We start from the raw sequence: 12885 nt of genomic DNA, 5'->3' as shown, positions 1-12885 counted from the left end.
AAAATATTTGAAAGGTGCTTCAAGGTCTGCATCTCAGCCTGATCTTTCAATTCAATTCAATTTTATTTATATAGCGCCAAATAACAACAACAGTTACCTCAGAGCGCTTTTAATAAAAGAGCAGGTCTAGACCGTACTCTGATGATATTTACAGAAATCCCCCGGCAGTCTAGGCCTATAGCAACTAAGGGATGGTTATAAGCTTTATCAAAGAGGAAAGTCTAAAGCCTACTCTTAAATGTGGAGATGGTGTCTGCCTCCTGAACCCAAAGTGGAACCTGGTTCCACAGGAGAGGAGCTTGATAGCTGAATGCTCTGGCTCCCATTCTACTTTTGGAGACTCTAGGAACCACAAGTAACCCTGCATTCTGGGAGCGCAGTGCTCTGGTGGGGTAGTAAGGTACTATGAGCTCTTGATAAGCTATGATAAGATTGTGCCTGACCATTAAGAGCTGTAGGTGAGAAGAAGGATTTTAAATTCTCTTCTAGATTTTACTGGAAGCCAATGCAGAGAAGCTAAAACAGGAGAAATGTGATCTCTTTTCCTGGTTCCTGTCAGAACACGTGCTGCAGTCTTAATGGACTTTTTTGAGCCTGATAATAAGGAATTGCAGTAATCCAGCCTAGAAGTAACAAATGCATGGACTAGTTTTTCTGTATAATTTTTAGACAGGATGTTCCTGATTTTTTGCAATATTACGAAGGTGAAAAAAGGCAGTCCTTGAAATTTGCTTGATGTGAGACTTAAACGGCATGTCCTGATCAAAGATAACTCTGAGATTCCTCACAGTGGTGCTGGAGGCCAGGGCGATGCCATCAAGGGAAACTATATCTTTAGATAATGCGTCACGGAGGTGCTTGGGCCCCAGAACAATAACTTCAGTTTTATCTGAGTTTAACATTAGAAAATTAGAGGTCATCCAGGTTTTAACATCTTGAAGGCACATTTGAAGTTTAGCTAACTGATGAGTTTCATCTGGCTCGATCGATAGATATAACTGAGTATCATCTGCATAACAATGAAATACTATTGCCTAAACGAAGCATATGTAAAGTGAAGAGGATTGGTCCGAGCACAGATCCTTGTGGAACTCTGAGAAATAGGACTTAAACCAGCTTAGAGCGGTTCCTTTAATGCCAATTAAATGTTCCAGTCTCTGTAACAGGATCTGATGGTCAATGGTATCAAAAGCAGCACTAAGATCTAATAAAACCAGTACAGAGACAGGTCCTTTGTCTGATGCAGTTAGGAGGTCATTAGTAATTTTCACCAGTGCTGTCTCTGTGCTATGATGAACTCTAAATCCTGACTGAAAATCCTCAAATAAACTATTGCTATGTAGAAAGTCACACAGCTATTTTGGCGACTCTTCCTTTTAGAGAGAAATGGAAGGTTAGATATAGGTCTATAGTTTGCTAAAACATGTGGATCAAGGTTGGTCTTTTTCAGAAGAGGTTTAATTACAGCTACTTTAAAGTACTGTGGTACAGAGGGAATGAAAAGCGCTGTGAGATAACTGTTGTTGTGATTTGGCGCTATATAAATAAAATTTAATTGAATTGAACTGGTACACAGCCTGTTGATAAAGAAGCTCAAGAAGTCGTAATTATTGAGAGCTATGGGAATACTTGGCTCAATAGAGCTATGACTCTCTGTCAGCCTGGCTACAGTGCTGAAAAGAAACCTGGGGTTGTTCCTAGTTGTCTCTGTTAATGACGAGTACTACGCTGCTCTGGCATTACGGAGGGCCTAAAGTTGACAAAAACTCTGCAAATTCAGATAGGAATTCAGAGTACGGACCAGGTGCTCGGTACACTATTACAAATAGAATTGGTCGCAGTGATTTCCAACTTGGGTGGACGTAATCACAAAAGAATATCTTTTGTACACACTATAGTGAATAAATCCTCTGATGAGCCAAGCTAAAGTTTCCTTCTGAGTGTGATTATGTATTATGTCATGCAATATATCACATTCTGATGGAATTTATCAAGAAATAAAAGCATAGTTTGATGACGTGTAAAACACGTACTTAATAGTAATCCTAGGTTGTATGTTTTTAGCATTCTTTGTGAGTTATTTTTAAATAAGTTCAGCACTGATTACTTCTACTAGTTCTGAATTAGTCACCTACAAGAGTAAAATGCAGTTTCCCTCACCAAGTACATATAGTGAAATGTTGAAAATAGTTTGAAGATCATTTATCAGAATTTACCAATCCAAAAACAAATGGGGAATAAAATGTAAGTGGAACCTGCCGGCAGTTACATAAGAGAAAATGTAAAGCTCAGCAGGCCCTGATTGTTTTGATGCTGCACCCCCTTTTCTACCTAGGAACTGCTTTATATTTTAGGCTGAGCACCTTATTGGAAAGCACACATGCAGCCTTTTTTCTTACATTGAAGAGTCACATTTTCATAGTCAAAATTTATATTTACAATCTTATAATTATAGACTATTATAATTTTAAAGACATCTCCTAATTTCAATCATAATATGACTTGCCATGATTTTATTTTATGAAAAACATCTAACTTTTCCTGACAGTAATGGGCTTCCATAGAAAAGACTACAGTATATTTCAATAAAAGTTAGTAGGTGGACTTCTGATCTTCGATTCATTTGTTAAATAAATATAATTTGTCATATACTAAGCACTTGTGAGAAGTTGAATTGTTGCTGCAATTCTCTTACAGATGTGTATTTTTCAAAATGTCTTCTTACAATCCTGACAACTTTTAATAAGCAAATAATCAGTCACAAGCAGAATAGCTTCAAACGTTTGTTTTATTTGTAATTCATAAGCAGAGGTATATTAAAAACACCCTGAGAGAGGATGGATAAAGAGATTTTATTCCAATCCAGAGAAATTGACTCTCCAAGCAGGATATTTTACACAGTTTATGAAAGCAGAGGAAAGTTGATGTAGATGTCAGTCTGTTGTACAAAACATTATTTGAGTTCAGTACTGAGTGAGGTTTCTATGGTTACTGTGCAATGATTTGTGTTAGGTTTTATTGATTCGACTATACACTGATTTTTAGGATAAACACTGAGAAGATAGTAAAGGTGTGTTGCTCAATTTGGCACAGTCACACAGAAAGTTTAACATCCATTATTGACAGTTTTTCCAATAAGGTAAACAAATATGTTCTAAAGGACTCTGGCTGTGTTTGGCTGGCCTGACCACCCTGAAAAGTCCATGTGTAACCCTAACTCAGTCTTTATAACACACCTCTGCTCTGAGTTCCTTTTTGATGTAGTTCAGCAACGCAGCAGTGACCTGCTGATGGAGAGTGGTGTTGCCCATCACGAGGGATACGAGCTGGGCCGCGTCCGTCCAGATTAGGTTGCCTAAGACGGCCACAATGTCATTATAGAGCTTCTTTCGCTCGGTAGGGGGCAACTTCTTCAGGATCTGAGGCAGAGGCCTGAACTGACCGCTGGTCATCCAGAAGCCCAACAGACCACCTACTACTCCACCTGATACAGACACAGAGAGGGTGGAGGGGTAGAGTTACTGTGTGAGTATAAATTGAATATAAGCATGTACTAGTATGAAGTAAATCTGAAGCAACGACAACTGAAAACAATTCAAGGATAAAGGATAAGTCTGGTGATGACTGATATTTTTCATCCCATGAAAAAGACCCAAACCAACAATAATTTGATCCTACTAACATGTAGTATGGCCGATGATGTTTAGAGAGCTGACATCAAAACAAAGAAAAGTCAAGTATAATTCCATTATTCCATGCAGAGTACAATCTAATACATGTTGTCTCAGCCAGTAACAGGTTGTTTTACGAGGAACTGTTATTAATGAATAAAACAAACATAAATTGGGTTCTGCTGTAGATTTCAGAAGGTGACTGGTGTTTAAGGGAGAGTGGGGTACAGTTTGTCAGAAGTGACGTCATTCAGCTGCATTATTCTCTACAGTCTAACACTATATATTTAACTCTGGCCAGTAGGGATGCACCGAATCACCAAGAAGGCCCAGCAGAGGATGTACTTCCTGCGGCAGCTGAAGAAGTTCAGCCTGCCAAAGACAATGATAGTGCACCTACACCACCATCATTGAGTCCATCCTCACCCCCTCCATCACCATCTGGTACGCTGCAGCCACTTCCAGGGACAAGGGCAGGCTGCAGCGCATCATTCGCTCTGCAGAGAAGGTGATTGGCTGCAATCTTCCACCACTTCAGGACCTGCGTGCCTCCAGGACTCTGAGGCGAGCAGGAAAGATTGCAGCTGACTCCTCCCACCCCGGACACAAACTGTTTCAGACTCTCCCCTCTGGCAGGAGGCTGCGGTCCATCAGGACCAAAACCTCTCGCCACAAAAACAGCTTCTTCCCGTCTGCAGCTAGCCTCATTAACAAGGCCCGGGTCCCCCACTGACACTCCCCCCTTTCAAATAATACAAACGTCTCTGCACATGTAAATACTATTTCATTTCATATCATGCACGAACCTGCCACATCACACATATTTATTGTTGATTGTTAATCTTTGTTGTTCTATATTTTTATATAGTCAATTTATATATTTATGTACACAATATTCTCTTTCGTCGCAACACAAACTGGAGTAATGCACATGTAAATATCTGCCACGTTGTTCTTTTTCTCCAATTAGTTGTATTCTTTTTCCCTATTCTTTTTATTATTCTTATATAACTTGCATTGTCTATTCCATATTTATATTTTTCTACATATATTTATGTCAACTGTATGTTTGTCTACGTGTCGCACCTTATCACCAAAGCAAATACCTTGTTTGTGTAAAACATTACTTGGCAATGAAGTTCCTTCTGATTCTGGATGAGTGAAAAAATTTTACCAAACAATGTGGAAGCATTTTAAAGTGTCTGAGAAAGACGCAAAAATGGCCGTTTGCAGACACTGTTCTGCTGAAATGTCTCCTAGCACATCCACTCCATCTGTGGCTGACTTCTTAGAAAAGGCAACAAACGGTCTGACCCTCTTTGAATGTTTCTGTCACTCGTTTCTGAGAATGCAATTAATAAAGCCACACCTAAACTTGAAGAGCACAGGTATGCAAGCCTTTATGGTAAATCCAGTGAAACCAGAGCGAGCTGACAGGCAGGTTAGCGTTAGAAACTGTCAGTTTCGCTCTTTACAAAGACAAGTGCTGCAGGATGAGACATCTACCTGAAGAGAGGCGGTGAAGTCTTCTTGTTACGCAATACCAGAACCACATACAACATTATTTATCAAACAGGGTCGGACTTGATGAATTTAGTGCGAGGATACACATGTGACAACGTCTGGTTTTCAAAATAAGGTGCCTTTACAGTATGGAAATAAGATTAATTGGATTATATTCACATGAAGTATAAAATATACATAAATATTACATGTGACCATTAAAAGTAAATGGACACAAGTAATTAACTTTACTGGACCCTCAGGCCCACCCACCAAAGTCTCTCCACATCCTGTGGGAAACACTGAGTAAAAAGCACATTTTGACTACTTAATTTATGCAATGGTGAAAACATTGGCAAAAAATGTGAAAAACCTTGTTCGGTATTCAGGAAAGTTTTTCATTATATTCGGCTTCAGCCAAGAATTTTCATTGCGGTGCATCCCTATTGGCCAATGGTTTTAGATTGGATCTGCTGTCATTCGGGATGATGTATCGGCCTCGTGAGTGCAGGTATCGGTCGATGCAGATTATCTCAAATGTCAGATATCGGCCTGATTGATCAATCTTTCACTTTTGACAACTAGCTGATCTATCTTATTCCTAACGTTTCACAGCCCCACTGTTCTCTAAAAGCTATCAGAAACATCATGAGACACACCATAACACTGGGTGACATGTTCCTGTATTACCACTTTATTTTTTTCCATACACCACTGCCCCAAACACTCCCTTGAGCACCTTCTGTGTATTAATCCACCAGTGTAAATCCTCCCCAACAAATGTATTCTAAGTAATGTTTAAAGGCCAGTTAGGTCAGAAAGTATTCAGAAACAAACTAAAACATTGTTGACCTATTCAACATGACGTGATTTTACATATCAGAAGTTGAAGATGCCATGATCAATATTTTCAACATTTTTATATTAATGGATCAAATGACTACATGTAATGTGAGGTGTCGCCTCCTTCTCTCAGGAGTTAGAGGAGACAAAAGCAGCTAAAAGGAGAGTGAATATTGGACTTCAAAGCTCTGTCTGCTGCCCAGAAACACGACTTCAAATAAATGCTAATGTTCAACTGTACCTGCTAGCTGTGTCAATGTTGTGCATAAAGTTTGTTGTTCTGCCCCCAAGTGGCCAAAAAATCAGTTTTTTTTAAATGTTTATTTTTGGAGAGAAATTTAGGTTGTATTTGTCTTTTTAGAAGTGAGGCTATGTCTGGTATTCTCAGTCACACAGTGATTAAAAAACACAAGTTCACAGATCCCGTGGTAACATCTCCAAACTGATAGTCGTGTACGACCAAAGGTAAAACTCCCAAAGATTTTGAATTTGACATGATATAAAACAGCAAACAGCAGATCAAAGCCAATAAATAATCTAGCAGTGAATAAGGAGGAAGAGGTGGTGGGTAAGTATTGTAACAAAGCATCGGTCACGCTTTAAATAACTCCTTTTGTGTTATTCCATCTCCAAAAATGTCTCATCTATGAATGACAGCCTAGTTGAAGTTTTGAATTTTCCTCCAAGGTATGAGATCCTACAAATCTCACAATCCCAAAGGCCCCAGTCAGTGTGGGCTACAGAGGTCAGGATCAGTTGTTGTCTTACCAACAGCAATCCCCAGAGGTCCCATGAGCAGCGCGCCTAGCATGGCTGTTCCTCCTGCCACCAGGGCTCCTTTGGTGGAGTTTTTCACCGCGACCTTGATCTGATCGTGAGCTGATATTTCACAGCACAGATGCACGACATCATCCATTCTTGGAGCCATCCCTGCATTCAGACACTGGCAAGAGGACAATCAACACTGCTGTGTTACCTAAAAAATAACAAAGACACATCCTTAGACTGACCTCTTCCCCAGTACTAATCAGCACGCAGTGTGTAGCTATCCACTTCACTATGGCATTTGATCGCTTGTCTCGGTTTATCTACTTCTCCCACACGCTGCATCCAGCGTAGTCTGCCGAAGCCTCCCTCCCCTCTGCTTGTTTGGGTGGGTGATTTGCAGGCTGATCAACATCCCACCCCACCTGTAACTTGGTTTGACTGTATGTGTATTCAGAGCCAGTGAGCAACTGACTTTCAAAATAATAATAATAATAAAAACTGCGTTAATGTGAGATAAAATAATTGTCAGCGTTAAAGTGTCTCTTCTGAGACAACAGAGAGTGGCCTCAAGAAATGAGGTTTCTTTAGGTTGGGGAGAGCGGGGTAAGTTATCTCGTGTGTAAGTTGTCACACTGCTCATAACTCCAACACTAGAGGCTCTATGTCAAAAATCAAATAGCCATTTTTTGTGACTTCTTTTTCTATGTTCAACTTCCTGTTCACATGTGGTCAAGGTCATTCTAATCAGAGGTGAGCACAATTTTATTATTTTTTTGCTTCAAAGGTAAAACATTTGCACTTAACACTTTATGTATTCCAACCTTATTAGGTATGAATGTTCAAAATGATAACTTTGCACAAAGTAGAGGAGACAATAACGTGTCTTTTGATACTTCAGCTGAAGTGCTATGTTAAGTTAACTTTGAGATTTAGCCAACATTAGCACACATGTCAGTTTGGGGCAAGTTGTCACATGTGATTACTTGCCCCAGTACAAATAAACACATAGAACATGCTCAAAAAACTATGTGAAATTGTGTAATTACCTCTGACACAAGTATTAAATGATACTGTAAATAGAATATTACACACTGTAACTGGACAAGACTGAATTCATGACAGAGTATATACGGTCTTATATCGTAGGCATGTAGTCTGTTAGTAGATACAAACACACAGACACACACACACACTACATGAACCAGTTATTAATTTAGTTAGGCAACAAGGGTAGCAGACAAATAAGCTTGTAATTAATTTGTAATTGTGTTTTTGAAGGAAGGAAGAAAATTTTCAACAGAATGACTAGGAAATGACACCGCCTGACATAATGTTAAAAGCAGCAGGCACATGTCTGATTAGTCAGATACAGATGTACGTCGTACAAAAATGCACATTGTTGCATTAGCGTGTTTAAACACCACATCTGTTTAGTTAAGAAGTTACACATTTAAGCAAGTTATCTGCAGCATTACATTCAATTACCATAGATCCATTTGTCCTCCAGAGAACATTTGATTTTAAAGTTCAAAGAAAGAGGTTGTCCCACTTAATGTGTGCTCTGCCAACATTTTTGTTTTGAATTAAATTATTTCTTTTCCAAATTCTCTAGGCTTGATTGTTGATTGATTTTACTTTTTGTTCTGGTTACAATTTGAAATTGAAATCAATATTCACAATTAAGTGTTCTAACTGTTTGATAATCCAGTGTGACAACTTAACCTGCCGATGGGGGAAATTGTCACAAGTGCACACTCTCTATTCAACAGTCTACAGCTCCATAATGAGATAAGATATGAAGATGTAATGAATACAAAACTTCTGCCCAAGACTTCATTCTTTCATTTGGTATGACATTTGTACCATTGTGATGTATGGTGCTCAGTAAATATTAGATGGTGTGAAAAGTGTGACAACATACCCCGCTCTCCCCTATATTTATTAAGAAATTGTATTTACTTAATTAGTCAGTAAAACCATATGTTACTGTGACTTGGCCACTGACAGACAACATGGAAAATGTAAGCCAAGAGTGTGAAACACTGTCACTGAATCTGCACCAGTCCTTAATAAACCACACATTAGATAAAGCCCCCGCGACCCTTTACGCAGGATAAGCGGTTGACGATGGATGGATGGACGGATGGACATTAAAATAAAGCTTATACAAACCTTGACAAGAGAAACACATTAATGCTCTCTGTGATTATGGACCCTTACCAAAACTGCCCGCCAACAATAATATCTGGCCCACGGTTAGATTTTTTCTTTGATAGTGGCAAAAAATATAAATAAATAAATGCTTTGATAGCGCTGCTGAAATATATCTCAGTCATGGCAGCAACAGTTACTCACATTATCACTTCCTTTTATTAGTTTCACCTACAAAATAAAATTCGGAGTTGAACTGAGCTTTACTAAAATTCTGAAAAACATTAAAAGAGTTGTCATTCCCCTAAATGTCCTCTGCCCGGAGATACTGGGGAATTGCAAAAGCGTCCGTAGGTTGATGGATGCGGATCAAACACCAAAACTGTCCATGGAAGGGGGACCCGCGGCTAGGGCACAGGCCTTAGGTAATAAAAACATGATGGTTTATGTCTTTATACAACACTGAAAACATATTCATGGATCTTATATTGCATTTCTGTTGATGACAGCCTATTGCCGACCCCTGTTGTATGTTATCTGAGAAAATATTGACTTGGCTTTAAGCAGTGGATGGAGCTTATTTCTCTGCATTTGTCTGCAAAACGTATTTAATTATTTTTTTATGTCCAGCTTTTGAATGTCTGCTGAAAGTCACCAGTTAAAAGGGCCACTCATTAAACACATGTATAGACTCATCTTGGTTGATAGGTTACTGTAATTATAAACAAATTTGCAATTAAACAAATTACCATCCAAGCTGATACAAGTCCTATGCTCTTATTTATTTAGCTTCTTTAAAGGAACTGGAACTTGGTTTCACTTTTACTTGTATTAAAATGATGTAATGCTTTTACCCGGTTTCTGAATGGAGTTTGGTGGGACAGGTTTGTCAGTGAACTTGGGGGTCCAGCACTGGTCTAATAAACTACTTTAAGTCTATGGGTTTTTTCAAATAAGAGACATAATGACAGTGAAGACAGTAGGTTTAATCAACGATGGTTTGATTTAAATTCAACACAATTCCACTAAGTTTCATATCTATTTTAATAGCGAACAAAGTGTGACTTCAAGCGCCAAGTGATCCGTCTTGTCTCCCTTTAAGTTGAGGCAAGAGATAGAAGGCAGCGGTCACGAGCCTATCGTCGATAATTAACTTTTTTTCATTAAAAATCCTTTCAGTGTTAACTTACCTTCAGTTCTGGTCCTGTCCCGGATGCCTAGTTTGTGCTGCACACATTCGCCTCTTCCCAAAACATATGGGTGTTTCTCAAAAGCAAGAATGCAAAGAATGGACTTGTGTTCTTGGGGGGAACGTTCTTGCTAGTCCTTCTTGGAAGAATGAACTTGTCACGAGCACACAAAAAACGCTGCTGGCGGTTTGAGACGATGCGTTCTTGCTGTATTGCGCAACACCCCCAGCACAGAGGCCGCCTGCATTTCTCTGATTATTATAACAGCCAGGCTTCATCCCGCAAAACAAAAAGCTCAGAATCGGGTTTATTGTAGGTTTTAACTTACCAAGATATATTTGCACATAAAAAAATTATAGAAAATAAAAGCAAATACTGTGACCACAACTCTACTGTAGGCTACACTAACAATGTAATATCTAATATAATAATAAAATAATGTTAATAATAAAGCAAAGACAGTCCCCTTTCATACTATTTCTGATCATTTTCCCCAAAGTTTCACAAGACCAGATTTATTTGCACATCACCATTTTTCTGTACATCATCAAGATGCCTCTTGATTTAAGTTAAAACCTTACACAATTACTCAGAATGTACAGACAGAATAACAGCGGTACGAAGGTGAAAACTATGATACAGCTGTGGGTCTTTCCTCTGCTGTGTTGGCTGCAGTGGTCTGCGTGTCTGAGGGCTCTGTGAGCGGATCTGGCCACAGATTTTGGTGTTACACCGGCTCGTCAGCTTCCCCAGCTGACGGCTGCAGAGCGTCGCAACTGATTGAGCACATTTTAGATTCGCCATCATTTTTACTAAAACTGCCAATATTCGACATCGAAACAGTTGATTTATTGCCTCAAACCGTCTCAGAAATGGATTTAGTGATGAAATAACACAGGAAAATAGTACAAAACGAGTTGTTGGCTGCTTCTTTCAGCCCCTCGCTTGAATGCCGAAATTAATGCTGGGATATCTCTGCCGTCAAGTTCACACAAGTTACCAACCGATGCATCCTCGGTAAATGAAAAAACTAAATTAAAACTGAACTCATGGTTAATGAGAGATAATTTTATACATGGTAGGGTCCTTTTATCCAAAGCAGAGGGGATATCTAGATCTGTTTATGTGGCTTTATCACTTAGCGTCCCAACCAATGTTATTAAGGAGCTAGATAAAATACTTTAGGATTATATCTGGAGAAAAAAAAGCCCCATTATCTAAGAAAAGAAGTTATTAGAGGTAGTTTAAAACAAGGCGGTCTGGAGGTTGTGGATTTCAGTATATTGAATAATACCTTTAAAGTTAAATGGATAATAGAATTTCTGAAGAATCCCCAAAGTATCTGGAATGCTTTTCCTGCATACATGTTTAAATCTACTGGTGGTATAGATTTCTTTTTAAAATGTAACTTTTCTGTTGACACAATCCCGATTAGATTAACCAACTTCCGCAAGCAGGCCCTTTTAGCCTGGACACTAGTATACAAGCATAACTTCAGTCCTCATAGATACTTTATTTGGAATAATAACACCCGCTTCGAATGTTATCACTCAATTGAACGGGCGTTATCAGTGGTTATCAGCCCTATAGATATGGGTCAGAAGGGCCCTACTGCATTTTAACTGTGATTAATTAGCCAATACGCGAAAGTAATACAGAAAAAAATAGTTTTAAGGTTGTGTGACATGAGTGTTGACAAGAAATAACCGTTTTGCTATTGCGTTTGCTTTACATTATTAGCATGTATGCTTTCGTTAGCATTACTAATTATTAGCATGTTTTACGTGACAGCTTTGAACTGGTAAATTAAATTAGCTTCAACGTTAGCCTGTAAAAATGACATTTTCCACACTAAGATTGTAAATTAGACATGTTGCATAGCTTATAATCTGTATCTGCTCTTCACTGAAGCTATTTCACGCTCATATTGAGTAAAATATTCAAACCCAAACTTTATGGCTGCGCCGGTAGCATTAACGTTAACGTTAGGCTACATTCAATGGAGAAGTCCAGAGAATCATTTTAAATAACGTTACATGTAACTAATTCAACCTGACATGTTTGGTCTCTTTGAAAACCTTGGGATCTTGACTAGAACGTAAAATAAGTTCACGAGGAGCAAGCTCAGTCGGCTGCACCTGTCACCTGTGAGTGTTAGAAGCTTACAATCATATTGACATTCATACAAAAGAGGAACCGTGTCAATTTATTAGAAATACCTTAGCTCGTATGTGGTGATATTAGGGCTGTGGTGTCTCAGTTGTATATTTGTAAGTGAGCAGTGAGGTAGGCTAACATGCATTGCTGTCCTCAACATAGAACTTGAAAATAAAACCCAAAGCCACAGGTGTGTGTGTAATATTTCTTTAGGCCCACCTAATTTTTTACGTCTCCTTTTACAGCATCACTTACCAGTTGTGTCTTGTGTGGTAAGTTTGTCATGCAACTATCCAAATTAGGTTTTGGGCCAAGCTGCATAGAGAGAGTGAGAATTTATTAAACTATCTGTCTAACATGTGCATAAATAGAGGAACAAAATACATATCCCTCATCTGCATCCCATGTTCACTGATGTGTTTCTGTCTTTTAGGCTGTGATAAGAAGTATGGTGTTCACTTTTCCAATAACTGCCAAATATTTTGATTTCAGAAATCAGCGTCAAGATTAAGGTGGTGAGGAAGTGTATCGCTGGGCGTCCAAAGGTTTCTTACCTTAGTCAAGGTATGAAACCAGCAACAGCCGACAAGCCCCACACAGTC

The 12885-nt window shown here is 38.9% G+C and overlaps 1 protein-coding gene across 2 annotated transcripts; it reads right to left on the bottom strand.

Moving 5' to 3' along the window:
• Nucleotides 1-2770: 2770 nt before the first annotated feature.
• Nucleotides 2771-10312, bottom strand: LOC119885093 (protein C19orf12 homolog). Of its 2 annotated transcripts, none has more exons than XM_038695335.1 (3): nt 10127-10312; nt 6786-6960; nt 2771-3484 (listed from the first exon to the last, which is right to left on the bottom strand). In XM_038695335.1, the coding sequence occupies exons 2-3, from the start codon at nt 6943-6945 to the stop codon at nt 3219-3221; spliced, it is 426 nt and encodes a 141-aa protein (XP_038551263.1). In that variant the 5' UTR covers nt 6946-6960; nt 10127-10312; the 3' UTR covers nt 2771-3218. The 2 variants fall into 2 exon arrangements, with proteins under 2 accessions (XP_038551263.1, XP_038551262.1); XM_038695334.1 differs by having other exon boundaries at nt 6786-6993; nt 10127-10305.
• Nucleotides 10313-12885: the final 2573 nt, after the last annotated feature.

The sequence above is a fragment of the Micropterus salmoides genome, unplaced genomic scaffold (assembly GCF_014851395.1).
Source record: "Micropterus salmoides isolate LMB-PRFRI ecotype aquatic unplaced genomic scaffold, ASM1485139v1 Ms_hic_scaffold_392, whole genome shotgun sequence".
NCBI lineage: Eukaryota > Metazoa > Chordata > Actinopteri > Centrarchiformes > Centrarchidae > Micropterus > Micropterus salmoides.
This window is presented reverse-complemented; position numbering and strand designations above follow the sequence as displayed.